Source organism: Anser anser (assembly GCF_964211835.1).
Source record: "Anser anser genome assembly, chromosome: 27".
Taxonomy (NCBI): domain Eukaryota; kingdom Metazoa; phylum Chordata; class Aves; order Anseriformes; family Anatidae; genus Anser; species Anser anser.
The window spans coordinates 7,735,041-7,755,760 of NC_139748.1; the positions used below are offsets into that span (position 1 = coordinate 7,735,041).

General features: G+C 42.3%; 2 protein-coding genes across 2 annotated transcripts; one reads left to right on the plus strand and one right to left on the minus strand.

Annotated features, from left to right (window-relative positions):
- Positions 1–9: 9 nt before the first annotated feature.
- On the minus strand, positions 10–11,419 carry LOC310887187 (parathyroid hormone 4-like). Its single transcript, XM_083812860.1, has 4 exons — positions 5,814–11,419; positions 4,961–5,077; positions 3,472–3,644; positions 10–2,344 (listed from the first exon to the last, which is right to left on the minus strand). The coding sequence occupies exons 3-4, from the start codon at positions 3,558–3,560 to the stop codon at positions 1,942–1,944; spliced, it is 492 nt and encodes a 163-aa protein (XP_083668986.1). The 5' UTR covers positions 3,561–3,644; positions 4,961–5,077; positions 5,814–11,419; the 3' UTR covers positions 10–1,941.
- Positions 11,420–11,578: 159 nt separating this feature from the next.
- Positions 11,579–17,519, plus strand: SRSF3 (serine and arginine rich splicing factor 3). The gene is made up of 6 exons (XM_083812859.1): positions 11,579–11,720; positions 12,527–12,734; positions 13,280–13,414; positions 15,557–15,595; positions 16,338–16,424; positions 16,679–17,519. Exons 2-6 carry the CDS (start codon positions 12,529–12,531, stop codon positions 16,704–16,706), a joined length of 495 nt encoding a protein of 164 aa, XP_083668985.1. The 5' UTR covers positions 11,579–11,720; positions 12,527–12,528; the 3' UTR covers positions 16,707–17,519.
- Positions 17,520–20,720: the final 3,201 nt, after the last annotated feature.

A 20,720-nucleotide genomic window follows, 5' to 3' on the forward strand; every position in this document is an offset into this window, starting at 1 on the left:
GGGGGCGGGGAGGTGCTGTCGCCTGAGCGGCGCCGGCGGGGCCGTGGCCGGGGGCTGTCTTTTACCAGCTCCGGGCGGCGATAAAATCCGCGTATTTTGGTTCAAGTCGTTCTTTGAGCCCGCCTAGAGGAAAGGCTGCTTCAAGCCATAAGGTGGTGGCCTGCCTGCAGTGCTCATGCAGGCACGGGAGGCCCCGTCCTCCCGCCTCTGCCAAAAGGCACCGTAACCTGCAGCTTCTCTGCGGTGGAGGGAAGGTTGCTGTGTCCTTGCCCCCCAGGGGTGCCATACGTTCCGTCACCATGTGGTGACCGCAGCGGTGAGGCATAACCAGGTATAGGTGCTGGCATCCCAGTGCCTCGGCATCCTGTAGCTCAGGCGCAGAAAATGGCCGTGCGGGCTGAGGGAAGCACATCCGTGAGGGCAAGTCGACTGACCTGCACAGTATGGCAGGCAGGACAGGGCCTTTTCCCAGAAGTTATGAGCTTTTCAAAGTCAAGTCGTCTCGGTGTCATTGCCTGACTGAAGTCTCCAACAGTCTGGAGATTTGTTCAGGGGAAAAAGCGCTGCCACAGCCCAGCTCAACAAAACTGTTATTTGGGCAGTACAGTCTGTTTTTCTCTGAGCCTGCTTCTGCTCCCAACCCTTGCTTTATCATTAACATCTGAAATTACCCATTTTAGTAATGGTTTGATTGGCCTTGGGGAATCTAATGGGGACAGCTCTGTGAAACAGCACAATGAAAGAAAGGTGATTCCGTATTCATCCCAAATGTGTGGAGATTAACAAAAGATTATTTCATTTTATTTACATTTCTACCAAAAAAAAAAAAAAAAGCAGAGGGTGAAAAGGTTTTTATTATTGACAACATCAAGGAGTTCTTGGGGTTCGAATCTATCACTGAGAAATACCCTCTGCACATGCAGTTGAAGTCCATCAGCAGCAGAGGAATTTCAAGATTTGAAATGGTGTGTATAGTCCCTATGTAATGGAAATGCAGGTATATTTGTAACACAATTGACAGATTTCATTTCTGAAAGACTGATTTTGCGGTTAAACTGGTCCTTGCTTTGCTTAGGCAGAGCTGGTCACTTTGACATTAAAGGTGAATAGCAAAATAGAATCATGTGCTATCTGTTTCTCCTTCAGGTAATGCAGGTCGCATCAAAAAGTTGTTTTTCTGCCCAGAAAATGTAATACGCTGTGGGAGCTCTTAGAGGGGTTTTCACAACGACAGGGAAAAGGTAGAAAGTCTTCAAATTAAAGGCTCAAATATGGAATCTGGAAGCTGATTCTCATCTCTTTCACCAGCAGAAGAAGGTGAATGTCTAGTGCTTAGGCTGGGAATGGTGGGATGAGCTGCCTCTGTGGCCTGGCAAAAGTTTGCCCCCCTGAAGGAAAACATGAAAGATAAGAGAATTCTTAGAACACTCTAAACAATGGAGAAGCAGGAAAAAAATAAACATTTAGACCTAAAGTGTGAGGAGAGTCTTACTACTGCAGAGCAGGGGCAGAACTTCAGGCAGGTGTGAAATAGAAGACAATCTTACTAGGAGATAACTGCTTTCTTAGAAGTCAAAACAGTGAACTGCAAATGAGCCTGTGAACATGCAGATTAATGAATCAGACTTCCTGCTATGCCTGGGCTGTAGCTTTGGGTCTACAAAGAGCTGCCACAGCCCTAACATACTGGTAACAGACGGACAGGACCCTGGTATAGAAAGGAAGATTTCTGGCCTGTTAAAAATCACCGCATCTCACAATCACAGTACTCAAACTGCCTGCTAGGGAGGGAACCCAGTTCCTTAAAAGGCTCTCTGTTCAACACTTAGGAATAATTAATGGAACAAACGGGCAACATTTTTCTTTTGCAGTTCACCTTTGCACTAGAGTTTTTCCTTACAATATCACATGTCTAAAGCGATAGACTGAGTTGGACTGAGGCTAGTGGGAAAAGTTCTGTGGCTGGATAATAGGATTTCCCTTTCTGACCAGCTCTTTGATTTGAAGGAGGTCAAAAATGTCTTGTGGGTTCCAATTACCCTTTGGGGTCTTCAGATACTGCAGCAAATCCATCTTCTTCAACAGGGGGAAGCCTTGCTCATTTGCTATCAGTTCAAGCAGTTGCTTCATCAGGCTTGAAGCCTCATCTCTGCCGATGCTGTCGTAGAGATCTGAAGTATCTTGGCTCTTCTGTGAATCCCACATGGCATCTGAAAGTGAAATATCCCTGCTGCTGGCTGTGTGCACACTACCTAGAGCATTGTGGAGCCACATCAGGCGCTTCAGCCCTTGAAATGCCCTCCCTTTGTCATGCATGAGCTGATGCTCGGTCACTGCTCTTTTACTGCAAAGAAAGGAAAAGTTCAGTTAGCAAACAAGCACAGCTGGGTCTAAGCTTCTATTTCAAAGTCACAGCTTTGCATCCATCAATCTTAGATTCTTCCCTAAGCTGAGGAAGGAGCACTGGTGGTGCCTACACAGGATATGGAGGACAGCCTTGAGGCCACATTCACTGCTAGACTGGTCGTGCTGGTGCCCAGAGCCAGCCTGACCCATGCAAAGCCCGCAGAGTGAGCACACCTCCAGGGGCTGGCTCGGACAGCCTGCAAGGCAGCCAGGTAGTTCCTGAAGATGGGAAGCTGAAACGATGTGCATACAGCCATTCCCAAAAGGTATACTTTGAATCGCCTTTAATATATACATATATACAATATATATTATATACATATATACACATATAATATATATTATATATATATACAATATATATATATATATACAATATATACATATATATATATCTCGAAACTGAGGAGACAGTGACAAAATGACCTTAGCAGGCTTAGAGGGCTCCTTGATTTTTCCCAGATTTGAGTTCTTTTCAGAGGTCTAAATACCAGAATAAGCTTCCCTTTTCATAGCTGTAATGTTCTAGGATTGTTGAATTTGTCTCTTTCCTTTAGAGCTATAAGTCAGGAGCAATTTAATTGAAATCAGTGGTGTCCATGAAATTAAAACAAATCCTTATTTTCTTAAGACATACCAAAATTTTTGAGCCAGGGAAGGCAGGCTAATTCTAGGGTGCAAATATTTCTGGTTTCAGACTGTTTAGATGGAGCTCGCTGCAGCTATAGGCTTCCACTGTAGATTTGGATCTGAGTGGGGACCTAATTAGGAGATTTTAGTATGTGCCATTTCCATGGCTTGCCTTGAACATCCTTGCATGATTTGTTGCACCATGTTTAAAAACATCACCAGAAATGTACTTAACGTGGTATAACTGATGAATCTAAAAATGTAATTGTTATAAATCTGTACTGCATAAAAGGTAGTAAAATGTTGCAGTGTCAAATGCATAGAACTGTTCTTCCGCTATGCCTGGAGTAAATGACAGCAGTGAAGAATACAACCTGTTAAATCAAAGGCAAGCAGTCTGCTAATGATACTAAGTAAAAGGATGATATTGCTTACTTTTCAGTGTCTTGAGATGTCGCAAAACAGGCAAAAAAAATAATTGCCAAAAATGTAACCATCTGCAGAGATCTCTGGGGCAGGAACATTTTCTCTCTTCTTCAGATCTGATCAACAGGACAAGAAGTTGATAGTATGACCAAAAATCTTTCTTTCTCTTGTCATTCGTTCACCTGGCAACATGAATTTCAGCCTTTAAGCACTAGTAAAAGTGGAGCAATATACTATGTTACATCATCCCAGGACCTCCCAGAACATCACAGGTGGACTTGTAACATATACCAGTAAACAACGAACAGATTTCCTGGTAAATTTCTACATTTCTTTGCTGAGAATCCTAAATATCCTTTCCCCATTTGCAGGCACAAGAGATTATTTCATTTGGAACTGGCAAGAGATCTTCATGATAAAACTTAGCAGAAATGTAACAAAAAGATCAGGATTGCTGCATAAGAAATTTGTCATAAAACAAAAAGAATTTGAGACTGGACCATGCTGATCAAGTTAAAAGCAGTCCTGGGGATTCGGACATTTAATAATGCAACCTTTTCCATTAGCAATGCAAGTATACAAGTGCCGTTACTGACATACAAATCAGCCATTGGGCATGAGGATCATAATAGACTGAAACTTGATTTTTTATTTTTTTTTCCATAAAGAAATGGATTTCTAGCTCAGGAGGCACAACTGCAAAATGTAGAAAGATTATTCTCATCTAAATTAAAACTGTATTAAATTATATATCTGCCTCTGCTGTTGGTATGCCTGTATTTACCCATCTTTTCAACCCTGCTGCTCCTTTAGCATCAGGTCTATCACTAAAATTTTGACACCCTTTACACTAAGGACTGTACCCTGCTTTTAGGATTGGCTTCAGCTTGTCCCTTTAGTTATTTAATAGCATATACTGTATTAATTTCTGTATCAAAACCTAGATGGACAATAAAACAAAAATTGCAGCATATAAATGTTATGTAAGAATAGTACAGATATCTTCCCATATAATAAGGCTACTAATTTTTTGAAGAAATACATTTTTTTTTATAGAAGCAGTTTGTGTTAATAAAAAACTCCATCAGCATCTTCCCAAATGAATTTTCTTTATACAAATTTGGATATTAAAATATCAATAACTGGATAAAAAAGCCAATTATGTCATACATTTGGTTGGAAAAATTAAGCTTGTTCTTTGTAAGTCTACTCCACTCCTTTCTGTGTAATTTCCTTGGACAATATCAACTTAAACTAGACATTAAAGAAAAATGCATACTAGGTCTAATTAAAATATGTATTAAATACAGATATATACACTTACATACACAAACAGATACATACACGCTTACATGCTGTATGATATTTTAGTCTATGTAAATGTAGAACTCCTGCTCACACACAGTGGTTAAACTATGGTAAAACATTGTGATGAACAGTAAACTATGTAATAACTAAAACGCATCTTCAACTTAAAAAGGTAACATCATCTACTTACTGTTGATCTTGTAGAGATTGTGGTGAAGTCCTGATCTGCACAGATGTGTCTACTTGCCAGTCTTCTTGTGATGTTCCAGTTGCTATTACAGCAAGTGCCTTTCATCTTCTTTTATACCTGCCCAGAAACCACAGAAACAATAGAAATGATCACTACAGCACTTTGTGACTAAGACTTTTCCTCTCATGTCAGTGAAATGAGACAGCTCCCTGTTTCCAACGATAATAAATCTTGGATTCTAAAATGTTCAGCTGTGACTAAGGAAAAGATCACAAGCTTGTGGAAAGTATCTTACACTTTTGCTGGCTCTCCTGATTTTGTTTGTTTTTATTGTTGTTGTTGGTTGGCTGGTTGGTTTTGTTTCTTGAGAACTTTTCATTCTAACACAGTGTTACTGTACCCCAAGGTGATGGTAAAGCAATATTCAAACTTGTTCCACTATTGATCAAGAAAAAGATCTCTGGTATGCAAAAGAGATGACCCTCCTTTGCTGTCCTCTTGGACCCATGTATAGGACGCTAATATTGCACAGGAGGAATCTGAATCAACAATACTGATGAATTCTGTAATGCAAGTCATCATACAGTTAGCATGACAGGACAATTACTAGCAAAAAATCTGAGGAATTTGTAAATAACATCCCACTAGATTTTAATGCTCAGTACAAATTTCATTTAAATCAACAGTTTGTACAGTAAAACATTTGTTTTAAAACTCAGAAAATGAGGAGATAGGGAGAAGACTTATCATCTCATTAAACAATAAAAATGCAAGTAGTAGCTCAGGCAAAAAGCCAAATTTTGATATGATTTGAAACCATGCAACTTAATGAAATGTAAACTTTGATACTCACTTTATAATCTCTAACCAGATAATTTTAATAGAATTTGGATGCTCAGGATGTGGATGGACCAGGCCATTAGGCTGAACCACTAGTCTGTTTAGGAGGACCAGCCCCTATTTCTCAAAGTGAATGCATTTGTCATCTCTGAGGAAAGAATCCCTGGAAAGACTGAAGAGAAAAGATAATTTGCTTAGTGTTGTTGTAAGCTACCCATTCATTTCACACAGGCACAACCTTACCTTCCTGTTAAACTCGGTCTCAGGTGAATGCAAATGCATTGTCTAACAGAGACAGGCCCTGTTAGCAGTGCTCTTGCCACCTCATACTTTCTTGCAGCTTCTGTGGACATTAACTTGCTTTTTATAATATTCCTCATGACAGCATATTTTGAGCCCCACTATTTCACAGCAATCAAATAACCATTCCCGATTACACGAGTCTGAATTGTTAGAGTGTCACTCATTAAAGAATACAGAGTGTATCACCAATTAAAAATGACATTTGTTAAATGTTGCTGAAGCAGAGGTCTGCTTCTTATCTGCTTCTTAGTTTCCAGGGTAGCTTGCAGTTACACTGAATTATCTGTCCATGAAGCCAAAGCTTTAGTTACATCTTCAAGGAGTAATAATAAGCATTGATCAAAGCCATGTCCAAAACATCTGGTCTAATTTATCCCTGAACTTTTCAAGTCTCCATTACATAATGGGCTTTTATTGAATGCAGTTACTGACGTTTCAACTAGAAGAACTAATATTGCATTAATCCAAGCGACTGCAGGTAGATCAGAGAAACTGACATGGGATCAGCAAATGGGCACTTGAAGCATTCTATAATGGCCAAAGTGCATTGCCGTGGCTACATGCTTCCACTGGATGTTTCTTTGCACCCAACGTCTTACAAGGAGTTAAAGTAACTTTCCAAAACCTCCCTAAGAGGTGTACATGAGGACAGACTGTACTGAAGTAATGACACATCTTTGAGAATCACCTAGTGCAAGGACTTATTGGCACTTACAACACAGAGGGAACAGATGCTTGCAGGGATTCATTTCCATGGTTTGCAGTATTTCTAAAGAAAACATAGGCTGTCTTGATTGCACAGCTTATACCACAGCCACACACATACTTAACATTTCTGACTATGATGGAAACATTGCTAATTTCACAAGGAGAAATTGTACAAAGAGCAGCATTACTAGGTGAAATATCCAGATGGTATAGATAATTCTCTCCAAGAGCCCTGAGAAGTCTAGTGCAGAAGAGTCCATTTTTACCTGGGAAGCAATCAACAAAGCCATCTGATTGGAATTTGTTTACTTTGGGCCTCCCTCAGAGCCATCAAAGGTTTTAGTCCTGGCTTCACAGGCCTTTGCTCCCACCTTCTAGCTTTTCCTGGGCTCAAGGCCTGCTTCACATTCACACTCTGCTGTTTTGTCACCTTTTTCAGTAGGAGCATCTGAGTGAGGAGAGCTGTGCAAATTACGGTTTCCTCATGAGCGATTCTTTTGTTTTGCTTTCCAGTCCTTTCCCCAGGGAGCCAGGTGGGGGAGGAAGGGAATATGGCTTGCTGCTCAGCATGAAAGAAAAGGGAAAGAAAAAGCCTGGAGGCCCAGCTGAGGGGGAAGAAAGAATGGGGGGAAGGAACAGAAAGCAAAGAAAACATGCAAATAACTTTGTTAGGGCAAGGGGGATCCTCATGCCTGGAATTTTAAAACTTAATGAAACAAAATTGTACTGCCTCAAGAGAGATCCTCTGTAGGGAGATGGACAGAGGAATCTGGTGCATCTTTTCCTTTTGCTATTTTCTATTATTCACCAGCAAAAGAAGACTTCGTGCTTCTCTCATATAAAAATCCACCTTGTTTGCCACCGTCCCCCTCAACTGGTCTTAGCCTACCAGACTAAAATTCGTATGAGCTGTTCACTGTGGTGTGTGGAAAGAAAGACACCACCCTGTTGAGAGGAAACTGTTTGACCACACTTGGATGGTAAATATAGTTCCCCTGAGCTGCTGGTGAAACAGCTGCTAATGAATGGCTGCTCTCCCTTCCTGGCCTCTTTAGTTGAGAGATGAGAGGAAATAACACCTCACAGCAAACCCAGAGGCCACAGAGATTTTTGAGCTTCCACACCCTCATCACTACTGCTGTCACCATTCCTTTGCCCCCGGCAGGAAGGAGCCAGCAGCAGCATCACCTTGGTAACCATTTAAGGGAGATGAAATCCAGTTTCTTGAAACAGCAGGCTCCATCCAAGCCTCCCTTCTTCTCTGGTGGAGGGAAAGGGGAATTTTGTGCAAGCCAGAGAGGTGTAAATAATTGCATTTGCAGGGGGGTAGGCTCCAGAGTCAGCAGGTAGACTATGTGAGCAGTTGTAAATCTCAGCCCCTAACCCACTACGTACTGCATCATCACAGAAAGAGCTCCCATCTTCTAGGGGATTAAAATTAGAGTTGAGCAGCAGTGAGTCAGGCTTACAGATCTAATTTTCCATTTACTGATTTCAAGTCAGACTTACAGAAGTGCCAGAGACTCACAGCTCTATCTGAACATAATATCGAAGGCAATGATATTGTCCTGTAAAATCTGCCCTGGAGCCATGCCTGGGTCTGATTCTTTTTCCTTCTCCCAAAAAAGTCTCCAATATGGAATGTTTTCTGCGTGCAACAAATTCAGGTGAAGCTGAGGCAAAGCCTCCAGTCCCTTGTGCCACTTCTGTAAGACCCGCTGCGCTCTGTGAGCTTAGCCCTGTCTCAAAGGGTTGCAGCACACCTGGAGAAGTGCTGGGAACCTCGACAAAGCAAAAACAAAACAAGAGGAGGGGTATCTCCCGGTGCCAAGGGGCCTGCCTCCCATGGTGGGATCTGCCCCTGCCAGCCCCTACAGATGCGAATGCCGCCATCTGGTGCCCTAGTCCTGGTTCAGCTGGGCCAGGTGAGGAGCTGGGCAGGCAGGTGCTGACCCCATGTCAGTGAAGGGCTGTGGCTTAGGGGCAGCCCTAACTCTGCCAGAGAAGTGAGGGAGCCCTGAGTTTACCTGAGAATCAGCTATCTTGTCTCAAGACCAAACAGACCGATGCTAGAGGGGGTGCCCAGTCATTAATGCCTGTAGGACCAAGAAGGTGTTTCTTAAAGGACCAAACGGGCCAAGAGCTGGTCAAGGTTTCTTATTTCTTTATAGTGGCAGCAAATGGTGTACTGGCCCGGAGGGAGTGGTGTGTCAGTTGTCACATGCAAAGGTCATAGGGCTCCCCGCAGCAGGTTCTGGGGTCATAATCAAAATCTTGCCCCCAGATGTAAAATACGCAGAAGGAGATGGGATCTCAGCAATGGCAGAAAGTTCACACCTGGAAAGACAGGGATGAAGACTGACCTAAGAGTCTCCAAATAATTGAGACATGTCAATCAAGTAAATACAATTCTCACCGATTAATTCACAATTGCTGAGTCTAGTGGGCATGCTCTGCCTTTGCACTGGATGATGAGTATGTCTAAGTTTAGGTCTATGGTGTATAAATTAAATTGTGGCCTGTTTTTTCACTCTCCCTTTAATAGAGGTCTGACACGCAACTAAAAGCTTTTACAGGAGTATTAATGTGTAAAATTTTATGTTTCAAAAGTGAGGGAATAAGGAACAGGAACGTTTACCCTGTAAACAGAAGAGCAGCTGAAGCAAGAATATGCCCAAGAATATGCAAGCTGGTTTTTATATATCTATAGACCAGACCAGTGTAAGTCACTTATTTTTATTTTTTTTTTAAGAAAATAGCCTTTATCAAAATTAATCTATTGGCAGCATATGAAAATGGGTTGAATTCCACAGGAAGTTCACAACAAGCTAGCTCAGACATGACTGTGTGAGGCTTTATGGCTGAAGTGAAGGCTTATCCCCTCAGGCCAGTTCTCGTTGTGTACATGTAATGACATTTTCTAGCAAGAGACCTTTCTGTAGATACAACCAAACCAGTAAATATGTATTTTTGTTAATGTTATCTAGCTTCACATGAGGAGGAGCTGTAAGATCCTACTGCTGATAGACGTATTCTGCTGTAAATACTGTTTGTCTTCCTAAATATCCCTTCCATTTATCTCACATTGGTGAAGTTTCTTCCAAACCATAACGGCAAGAATATGTTAATTTTCTTATGTGATATTTAAATCTCAGAAACAATGATAGCACCTCAGATGTAACACCTTACTTCATGTTGGTCTGGTCTTAGATTTTAGTCTGGCCACATTTTAAAATGGAAGACTGTTTCACAGTAATCGTGCAGGTGTTAGGTGCCTTCTTTTGGATCCTGTCTTGGCCTGACTGTTTAACGTAGAGCTGATTAAATACTGATATTGACTGATAAAGTCAATGATCTCTCCTTCCTTTTATAGAAGATCTGATGAATGTAAAAGTTAACACGTATCCTACAACTATTGCACATGAATCGTACCTTCTTACTGCAAAACCAAGAGAATTGCAATGCAACATGATTTTTCATATACATATGATCTTGGAGTAGGGAAGAAAGTCATGGAAGACAATGTTGCTTTCACAGATGTGTGTATGTGCACTAATATAGTGACACAGAGCGGATTCAGGATTCAGTGGATTTAATCTTTTTTGGGAACAATGAAAATGCTGACTTTGTGCTTTTGAATAACTAAAATGTCGTGCAGCTGTGTTCAAGCATCCTAAAACTGTCTGTGGAAATAGGTTTCTTTTTTTGGCAGAATACGATTGCCTCTGTTCTGACCTCTATCTTTTGTCATAGATATGTCACATAATTTCTTTATAAAGCCAAAAGCAAACTGAAAATGGCAAAGTTATTATGTTGGGATGACATGCTTCTTACGGTTTGTGATTTTATAAAGCATCGTGGTGGGCCAAAGCCCATGTAATAGGTGCCTTGAATAGAACAGGTAGTGTGTCCAAGACAAGTGCTGAATACCATGTTTACTTTGCAGGAGGTGAACCTATTCTTGAATAAATCCTTTATTGCCTTTATTGCAGAAACAGTTCCGGTTGGGTTCCTCGTATTATCTGATAGCCCAAAATAAGAGGTGTGTTATCCAAGGAAAGCCCCCGTGGAGCAAGTTATTTTTTAACTCATGTTAAAACTCATGTGGTATGTCTTAGCTACATGCATGAATTCGATAAAGCACATCAACACCACTGACACCCTCTGTAACCAGAATTCCTTGGTTCAAATCCTCTAAGTTTCTGCTGAGTGCCAAGTAAGTCACTTCTCTCTTTTGTGCTTCAGTAGACAGAATAAGGTTTACCAAAAAGTATGGCTCAACACTGGTTTGCCCAATGCATTTATTTAAAGCCTCTTCCCTTGGGGAGAAAGGGCTATTAGTGAATTGAACCTTTTCTAAGCATAAAACCCTAATGATTAGGGGAAGATACTAAAAAACATGACTTAAACATTGAGCAAATCCCACCTGGGTCTGAGAGAGCAATCAGGAAAAATATCTTTTTCCTTTTAGCCAACAAAATAGCCTGAGTCTGTTGCCGTTTCCTTATTTCTCAGGTAAAGATAAGTCTTCCCTCGATAGTCAGTTTCTAAATAGAAATTTGGGGGCGAGAGGAGAGGAAGGCCTCAACAGGAGGGGCGGCCACCGGCCTGCGAGCTCCCGGAGCTGAGGAGCAGCCCGCGGGCGGCCATGCGGGCCCGGTCGGCAGCGGGAAGAGGTGCGCTGGGCGAGGGTGGGACAAGGCGAGCTGTCAATCAGCGTAACTGCGCCTTCTGATTTGCCTCTGGGCGGCGCCGTGTGGAAGTGACTGCCTGTATAAAAGGGCGGGCGGGGCGGCTGCCAGCCGCCATTTTGTCCAGTGAGGAAAAGCGGAGCGGGAGTGTCGTTGAGGGTCGAGTCGGCTACGAGTTTAGCGCGGGCTCCTTTCGCGCGCCCTCCCTCTTAGTATCGGTGAGGACCTTCACCTCGGAGGGCGGGGTGGGAGCGGACCCGCGGTCCCGTCTCCGGCGGGGCGGATGGAAGCTGCGGGGCCTGGTGGCGGCGAACAAAGAGCCGCCGCCATTTTGTAAAGCTGGGCCGCGGGCGGTGGCTACCGCCGCGCTGAGGGCGGCCGGGCGGGGAGGAGGCGGGTAGGCTACGGATCGCCTCGGAGAGCCCGCTCGCCGCCCGTTCTCCGCGGCTGTGGCCGGCGAGGCGCGGTGTGGCTAGGCGGGAAGCGCCGCGGGGTGGTGTGGTGCCGTCCCGCCCGCTCCGGCGGAGCGCTGCTTCCCCACGCCGCACACACGGCGCCGAGGAGACGCTGTAGCGGCGTCCGGCGAGGCCTCTCGGCGTGGCCTGTGCCGCGAATGGCGCTGCTTCTCGCCCCGGCGTGTGCAGCTTGCCCCGGCTCCTGCTCGGAGAACAATGGAGCACTGCTCCAGCGCAGCGCTCCCCTTGCAGGCCCTGCCCTCGGGGCTGAGGAAGGGGGCTCAGAGAAACATTTCTTTTCGCAGTAGGTGACCGTAGACTTAAACTGAAATCCCCGAAATAGTAAGCTTCGCTCACGATGATGATATGCAGGCTACCTTCTTTACTTGCTTTTAAACATGCCTTTGCCCATCACGTTCACAGAGGCTAATGTTTCTATCCTATCAGATTGTCATTGTTGAAACTTTTAGGAAAAGCAACTCACTGTGTTATTTCTCCTGCAGATGAATAAATGCTTCCTGGTTGTTAAGTATATGTGAGCTTTTTTCTTTTTTCTTTTTTTTTCTTAGCAATGCATCGTGACTCTTGTCCGCTGGACTGCAAGGTTTATGTGGGTAACCTTGGAAACAATGGCAACAAAACCGAGCTAGAGCGAGCTTTTGGCTACTATGGACCACTGCGCAGTGTATGGGTGGCAAGAAATCCTCCTGGTTTTGCCTTTGTGGAATTTGAAGATCCACGAGATGCAGCCGATGCAGTAAGGGAACTAGATGGAAGGTAAAATGTGCTTCTTGTGAGTTTGGTTTGCCTAATGAAAATAAGAGAAATTGTGGCTTACGGTAGTTTAAAATGGGGAAGCTTCAACTGGCAACCAAGTGCTTGACGCATCTGTTATGCAGTATTTATTTGTGGAGTGCTGCAAGAGTAGTTTTATTTGATAGTGCAGAAATAGCATTGGGACAGTTAATTTTACATTTTAGAAAGGAACTCTTAAGTTAGATGTGACTTGTACTTAGTGGTCTGCATTAGTTAAATTCAAGATTGTTGTCCAGTAAAGAGGCAAAACTGATCAGACACTTCCTAGTTCCTTCTCTGCCTGCCTTAATAGCACAGTGAGCTTTCAGAGTTGGACAGACTTTCTGTCTCTTATGCCGTAGCTACTTTTGTAGACTTTGTATCCTGCATACTTGGCTAATGTGTATATACAGAGTGCTTTTAACCCTTGTTGTCTATTTGTTTTTTCCCCTCTGACTTTCTAGGTGTGTTTTTTTTAAGATAGAGCTGTCCCTGGAAAGGTAACCAATGTCAACCTCTTTTCCCAGAACCCTCTGTGGGTGTCGTGTCAGAGTTGAGCTCTCCAATGGTGAAAAACGGAGTCGGAACCGTGGTCCACCTCCATCCTGGGGCAGACGTCCTCGAGATGACTATCGCAGAAGAAGTCCTCCTCCTCGTCGCAGGTACCCTAGGTCAAAGTACACTCATAGAGCTGTTGGCATTGTTACCACTTAGCATCATAGAAGCAGGCATTTTAAAAGCATGTTGATGGATAACTTTCATCTATCTGATCACAATTTGGAGATGCCGAATGCTTTAAAAAAAAAAGGGGAGGGCACAAAATCAAGGTGAACATAAGTTGTGTTGAATGTTGGCTTTTGTCCTTAGGTTCACTATGCAAGTTGATAGTCAGCGCCCTCTGTCCTGGATTTGTCCTCATTCCTTCTAAAATCTGCTCATCTTCTAGTCACACTTTCCCTTTCTTCCCCATACTTCAACTTAGGTTGTTCCTTTCCTTTATTCCATAATGGCAAAACATGACATACAGCAGCTAAGCATTTTCATGCAGATGTTTCTCCACTTTGTTTGCACAGTTTAAATACTTTATAAGTAGGCAGCTGTTTAATAATAGATCAAGTAACAGTTGCTCTAAACATCTAGAATCTTTACACTTTTGCATCAGTTTGAAATTAAAGCATCATGTGACAATTCTGTCACTTGAGGTTTGCAAATTCAGCTCTAAAATATAGCAGGATTTCTGGTAACTGACGCATTCTTGGACCCAGACTAGCTTGTCTGGTGGTTAAGTCTGCAACGTGGTTTTTACAGGACTGAATTTACCTGTTGCAGGTGAGTGAAGTCCTCACAAGTCAGAGTTTCAAGCTTACCCTTTTGCTATTGAAAAATAACACATTAGGAATATTTGTTAGCTAATAGATGGTTGTACTGATGGCTTGTTTTTCATTTTTTTATGCTTTTTGGTCCATCTATTAATAAAAATGAACCCGTTACAGAGTCACCATCATGTCTCTTCTCACCACCCTCTGAGTCTGCATTAGCCAGCCAACTAGCCCTTTCAGCGTCATGTGACCAGCGCGCCCCATTCAGCTTGGCTGGTGTCGTTTCACATGACCCAGGCATGGCCAGTCGTCAGGTTGCACCGCCCTTTGGTTCCCGAGCATGCTGTTTTCTCTCAGCCTTCTCTCCAACCTTAACCAAATCGGCAGCAGCCACCTCGACCGCCCACACATTCCCGGCCAATCAGCTCAGCTGTTTATTTACCAAATGTCTTCACAACAACTACAGCAGCAGCCTTCGGCTAACAAAAAAGCAGGAAAAATCCACAACACCCCCTTCGCCAACCAACTAAATACAACGCAACATCTGGCAAAACCTTTTCAGCAAATTCTTCTTGGCAGTCAGTCCGGCAGCCTCACCTCACCATTTCTAGCTTGTTGAAACCAAAAACTAGTAAGTTTTTCCTGCTTATACAGTTTACTGCTGGTTAAAATAAGGAGTAAGCGGCTTATAAGTAATTACTTTTCTCAATCAAAGGCTGGCTGTGCATAATTGAATGGTAACGTACATATGTTGCTTGAGAAAACTTTTAAGGGTGATATGGAAACTCTTACACCGTGAATAATGTAAAACCCAGTATATTTGCATGTGAGATGCCAAACTAAATTTTAATAAAGCTCTAACAAACTTAGCTTTTCCTTGCCAAAAAAATCCTATCACCTTTAAATGGTTTTACTAACAGTTTTCAGAACTTAAAACAATTACTTTTTGGGATGAACTGGGCCAAGCTAAGTTTCTTTTTAAAAAAAATAGTCTAAACACACTATGGCATTAAAAATGACAATCACAAATATGCAGTTCTAATGTAGCACTTAATGGCGTTTATCAATATTTACACTGAGCGCATTTTCACTTTTTTCCACTTGGTATCTCTTATGTCTTGTCATGGACCTTTTTGGCTTGCATGGGTTCCAAAACATTTGGTCTGTGCTATTTTTTGGAACCACTTGTGGGACTTTGGTGTGGTGTTCTGGGCAGTGTATTTAGTTGAAATGGAAGTGTTGCATTGGACAACTCTGCTATGAAGCATTCTTAGTTAAAGTGAAATCGTGGTTGGAAATGTGCTGTTCACACTGAGCTTTGTTTTACTGCTTAATCTTTCCATGCCTTTTACTGGATGATGGATGCCAGTTATTCTTGGCACGTTCCCAGGGCCCAACAGTGAGTTTGACAAGTTGGGAAATGCCTCACCCTATTAATGCTAAAAGAATTGATAAAAAGCCTCACATTTCTTTTTACGGTTCTAGATCACCACGAAGGAGAAGCTTTTCTCGTAGCCGCAGCAGGTATGCATAGCATCAATTACTAAGTATTGGACGACTTTGTCCAAGGGATTTAAAAAGAAACAAACAGATCAATGTTTGGATTGTATTAATTAATAGATTTCAAGATAGACATTCACTCAATATATGGGAGAAATTAATTTTGGTACTGCCATTGCTTGCCTAGTTAATATGATTACATAGCTATGTGAGATTCCAGGGTTATCAATTAAAGTCTATTAAGAATGGCAGTAGTAAGTTTTTATGTTATGCAGTTGTCCAGCATCCCTTCTGTTTTTTTATGAAGTTTCCATGTTGATAACATTGTTCTCTGGATGCTGTGAGCCACAAGTACAGGTGATAAGCAAGAGACTGGCTAGTGACTGCGTTCTGCTGTCATGTACTGCAAAGTGTTAGGTGGTAATGACGCAGTTTGTGCAATTTTTTTCTGTAGTGTGGGACAGTGCATTAGGGTAAAGGATGTTTAAGTACATATTGGTACCATGTCAGTTATGCTGTGGCGGTGTAACTTGACATCTGACTGAACAGGCTTAAACTGCTGCAAAGGAATAACTTGTAAACAACAGCTTCATCTGTATTTTATGGCACAAGACGATTATTCTTACCATAACCCTTGAAAGGTTTTCCCTGGATGAATAGTTGAAAACTGTAACTTCCTGAAGGGAATGTCTTTGGGTAGCCGTGTAACTACCTAGTTCAGCTTTGTTTTGATGCTACAATCATCTTGCGTTGTAATCTCCAACAGGTCCCTCTCCAGAGACAGAAGAAGAGAGAGATCTCTCTCACGGGAGAGGAATCACAAGCCTTCTCGTTCCTTTTCCAGGTCTCGCAGGTAGGATGAGTTGTATAGTAGGCTTTTTGGGTAGATCAGTAAAAACGGATCAGTTTCCCTGTCTTAGTAATACTAAGATAAGTTGTGGTGGAGTGAGTTAGCCTGAGGGTTTTTACCTTGAATTAAATGCTATGTTTTAATAAATGGAACAGTATTTTAAAATGCTTATCTGTAATGTACTGAATTGGGCTGGGAGGTTTGGAACAAAATATGCTGCCCTTGGCACTCAGTAACTAATGTATTTTTTTCTTCAGTCGCTCTAGGTCAAATGAGAGGAAATAGGACTTAAAGGAGGAGCTGTGTACAGGAAGTCATTAGATCTGAGGACAGGAGTATGTACAGAACATTGTTTTGTTTTGAAACTTCATAAAGCTTGGTGCATTTTTAAAATGTTTTAGCTGTTGAGCTTTGTTCATTGTATCTTGTAACAGGTGGCAAATGTAAAGATGTGAATCTGTATATGGTTCTAAGCAGATCATATGATTTGTATTATTAATCACTTTTTACAATGTACCCTTATACATAAGTTTTTGTTTGTGTTGAATGGTAATCAGTCCTGCATAGATAGAAGAATGTTTCTGGTCTTGACATTTTGCGGTGTATTTTGCTGGGGTTCAGCTTGTGGAAGGAAGCATGCAATGAAGATGTTTGCAGAATGATGGCTGTGATTGGTGTATGTGTAGAACAAGGTGTAGATGCTTCATAGTACAGTTCTCAGAAGTAATAATGTTGAGCCAGTGGCATGTAAAGAGAATGTCTGAGCTGCAGTTTTATCCAGAGCTTTAGTTCCAACTTCCATTATCTGGAACTGAGCTACTTTATAATATGACATATAAACTTTTAGCTGTAGGGTCAGTTAATTTTGTACTTAATATGACTAGAGTACTTCTTAAATAGATGATAGTGTGACTATCTGTTCCAGAATCTCTGAATAGACCAAATGTACCACAGAACTGACACCTGGAGTGGATGTTGAATGTGTAATGGTACATTGTAAAAGTTATGAATTAAACATTTCTTTACTGTACAAGAATTTTCATGTCACTTGTAAAATGTCTTTTTGTGAGATCCTTGGGATTAAAGTTTTGGTTACAACTTGTTGTTCAGTATTTAACTCAAGTACCTGCTATACCTTTGCACTACAGAACATGCACTTGGTTCTTAGAGTTGGATCCTGGTTCCAGTTAAAAGCACTTTGCAGTATGGAGAAAGCCTATATTCACCACATCTTGTAACACACCTGTAACAGTAAGCTGTTAAAAATGCTGTTCAGGTTGTAAGGTGCAGGTCACTGTCTCCATTTAATTTGGAACTGTGACTTTGTTCTATACCATCTCACATCTCGGGTGGGCGGGGCCTATTTTCCTATCCCTTGCATATAATTCCAGCCTAGGTGAGCTTAGAAAATGGCAGCTTGACTTCTTGCCTAATGGTGAGTTCTGTAATGCTTACTCAGAAAACTAACTGGAGCTTGAAAAGTTCATAACATTTTTTTCTTGCATCCTATATGTGGATTGGTAATAACTTGAGACGCGAATATCAGTTTTGAAACTGTTGGTCTATTAACAAGCTTTGCATGAAGAGTCTACTCTGTAAAAACCATAGCATGGCTCAAATGTAATGAGAGCTCCCAAACTGCCTAATAGCTCCTGTTTTCTGTATCCAAGAGATGAGCTAAATCAGTTCTGATCATGTGCATTTAGATTAAATCCATCCTACCCAACCAACCCTGTGTTTAATTTCCTTCGCTTGTATCCACTTGGGGGTAAGATGATGGCAGCAGCTTTGGACTCAAAGCTGCTAGAAGGAAGTTGTGTTGCTTTGCAGGCTGCCTAGAAAGGACATAGGTGAAAGGGGATTATATGCAATAAGCAGTTTGTTGTCAGTGGCACCAGATGTGTTGCAAGCTTGGCTCCTGGTGTATGGTGTCTATCCTTTTTATTTTTCTGCAACTACTTAGTATTCTTGTCTAAGAGTTTAATGGAACCACTGGCCCAAACTCATGTGAGCATAAGCAACCTTGTGTTCACAGAAAAGCAGGAAAGGTGTGGGTTGTGCAGAAGGCATACACAGGCCTAAAATCACTTTACACATGGAGGGCAGGAAGCTTAAAAATTACAGATGTATGAGCTCTGCTAATTTTACGGTGTGATTATTCCTATGTGGGGGAGTGCTGCTAGCAGAAAACAACTGCTGTTGATCAAGGTGGAAGTTTAAATGTGACCTGTAATTCTTGATGCAGCGCTTTAAGGGATGGGTGAAGGGATGGGTGGTACGGCCTGTTCTGTTCTCTTCCAGGTAAAGTGGAGCATGTGTATCAGCTGGAGCTCACGGAAAGTGTCAGGCTCCAAGCTGAAGTGGAGCTTTGAACCTCGAAGAGGCAGGCTGGAGCGGGGTGCTGCCATGCACTGTTGTGATCCCCCGGCAGAGGTCAGGGTGGCCTCGTGCCTGGGTGGCGCTCGTGCCCTGCAGACTGACAGCTACTGATTCAGAATCAAGTTCGTTAGTAAAATGTTGTCAGACCATCTCCTCTGGGGATGTTTGTGTTAGATGAAAGACAGCCAAGGGCTGAGACGATATCATGTGCCACACACAGCTGTGTTCCCTTTTTCAATATGTGCTTCTACCAGGGCTTGATTTGTGGAAGGGTTGCACCTCTTGTTGCCTGGGAGCCAGTCTCTGCTGGCATCATGCTTCCTCTTGTGGTTAAGCTGGGGGAGGGAACAGTAGGGGACAAGTAGTCTTCAGTAGTTTTAGCTGATGATGAGGAAGGAGGGTAAAAAATCTGAAGCCCTGGAGATAGTGTGCTATGGAGAAGCAGATTGTGGTTGTCATGCGCAAGGGACTGCAGAACTGGGAATAGTTGTCAGTCTCAGGTTGATGACTTCATATTTTACTCATTTGAATGAGGAAGGTGGATCAGGACTGTTTGATATCATACTACTGTTTTTATCTAATTAGGTGTTTTTTTGACAGGGAACAAAATCAGCAGCTTTTAGAGAAAAATGGGAAACCTATAAAGGCTAAGCTGTGTACAGCCCTTCTCCTAGGGTATAATTAGCACTTATTTTTAATTCAAGAACGCATTCTTGAATTTAAGTCTTTCAGTTTGCTTCAGTAAGAGGGTAGCCAGACTGGGAACACTATTTACAGGTAGAGAGCATTGTGGCTTGTGTTTAAAAAGTTTGCTTTGAAAATAAATTCACAAGGAAATATTTCCATTCACTTTCTAGTGCCAGGAACATCCCTTGCCTCTCCACAAAGATTACTAAAACCAGGAAGAGCCACTTAAGCAATCTGCCATGGTGTGAACAGGACAAGCACGCTGTCCAGTGATTCCTAGGTAGAATGGGGTGGCTTGTACCTGGAACCTCAAGAGACGATGCCACTCCAAAGCTCCAGGATGATGAGGGAATCTGCTACTCTGACCTGTTACAGGGTTGGTTTCATGGTACTCGTGCTAATGTGTAAAGCTGTGTTTCTAATTTGGGGAGAGGTTTACAACTCCCTCTTTTGCCTGTCAGAAACATCCTGAGGTTAGTATTATCTGAGTTCCTCAGATGTACATCAGTGCAATATCTAAGCACATCTGGAGGCATTTTAAACTATGTAACCACCCTGTGTTCATGTGTGGTTTGTTCTTTTCTCTCACTGTCCCTATGGAGAGTAGTGTTTACAAATGGTTTTGTTAAGAAAGGGATGTTTTTTTCTTTTTATGTACATGCTGCTTTTTGCTTATGGCAGAGAAGATAATTTTAAGAATGTCTTGCACTAAGGAAATGGAGAGGTTAAACACACACTTTATTTCAATGGGATCTGTTCTGCCAGCCTTCAGATAACGTTCTGCTAGCCAGGTTCATGCTTGGGTGAGCAATTGCAGCCTTCTAAAATAGTAACAGGGATTCTAGTTAGCAAAACTCTGTTGCAGCTACATTTGGGGAGCTGCTGCAGTTCTCCAAAATGAACGTGTTTCTAGAGCTGTGCTACTCTGTACTTCAGCCCCACCAAGAACTAAAATATATTCCTGAGAGAAATCACTTGCATGTTTGTACTCTCTGTTCTTGTGTTTCTTGTCGTTTGGAGTCAAAGAAAACATCAGAAAAAATGCGCAGTGCTGTTGGGTCCTCCTACAGCAGCCCACATTGCCTTGACTGGCAGGTGAAGCATTTCATCTCAGTGTCTGCACTTTGGGGACCTGTCAGCAGAATTCACCAATGGAAGTGAAGAGTACCTAGCAGTTCTGCACTGTTTCTTTTGCTATTAATATGATTTCTTTTCAGACAGATTTCTAGTATT

Bases quoted from the DNA above. Each gene is read 5' to 3' on its own strand.
- LOC310887187 (XM_083812860.1), bottom strand. From the start codon at position 3,560: ATGTTCCTGCCCCAGAGATCTCTGCAGATGGTTACATTTTTGGCAATT. The intron at 2,345-3,471 runs GTAAGCAATATC...CTTTCTTTGCAG, and splicing joins ACATCTCAAGACACTGAAAA to TAAAAGAGCAGTGACCGAGC.
- SRSF3 (XM_083812859.1), top strand. From the start codon at position 12,529: ATGCATCGTGACTCTTGTCCGCTGGACTGCAAGGTTTATGTGGGTAAC. The intron at 13,415-15,556 runs GTACCCTAGGTC...TTACGGTTCTAG, and splicing joins AGTCCTCCTCCTCGTCGCAG to ATCACCACGAAGGAGAAGCT. The intron at 16,425-16,678 runs GTAGGATGAGTT...TTTTTTCTTCAG, and splicing joins TCCTTTTCCAGGTCTCGCAG to TCGCTCTAGGTCAAATGAGA.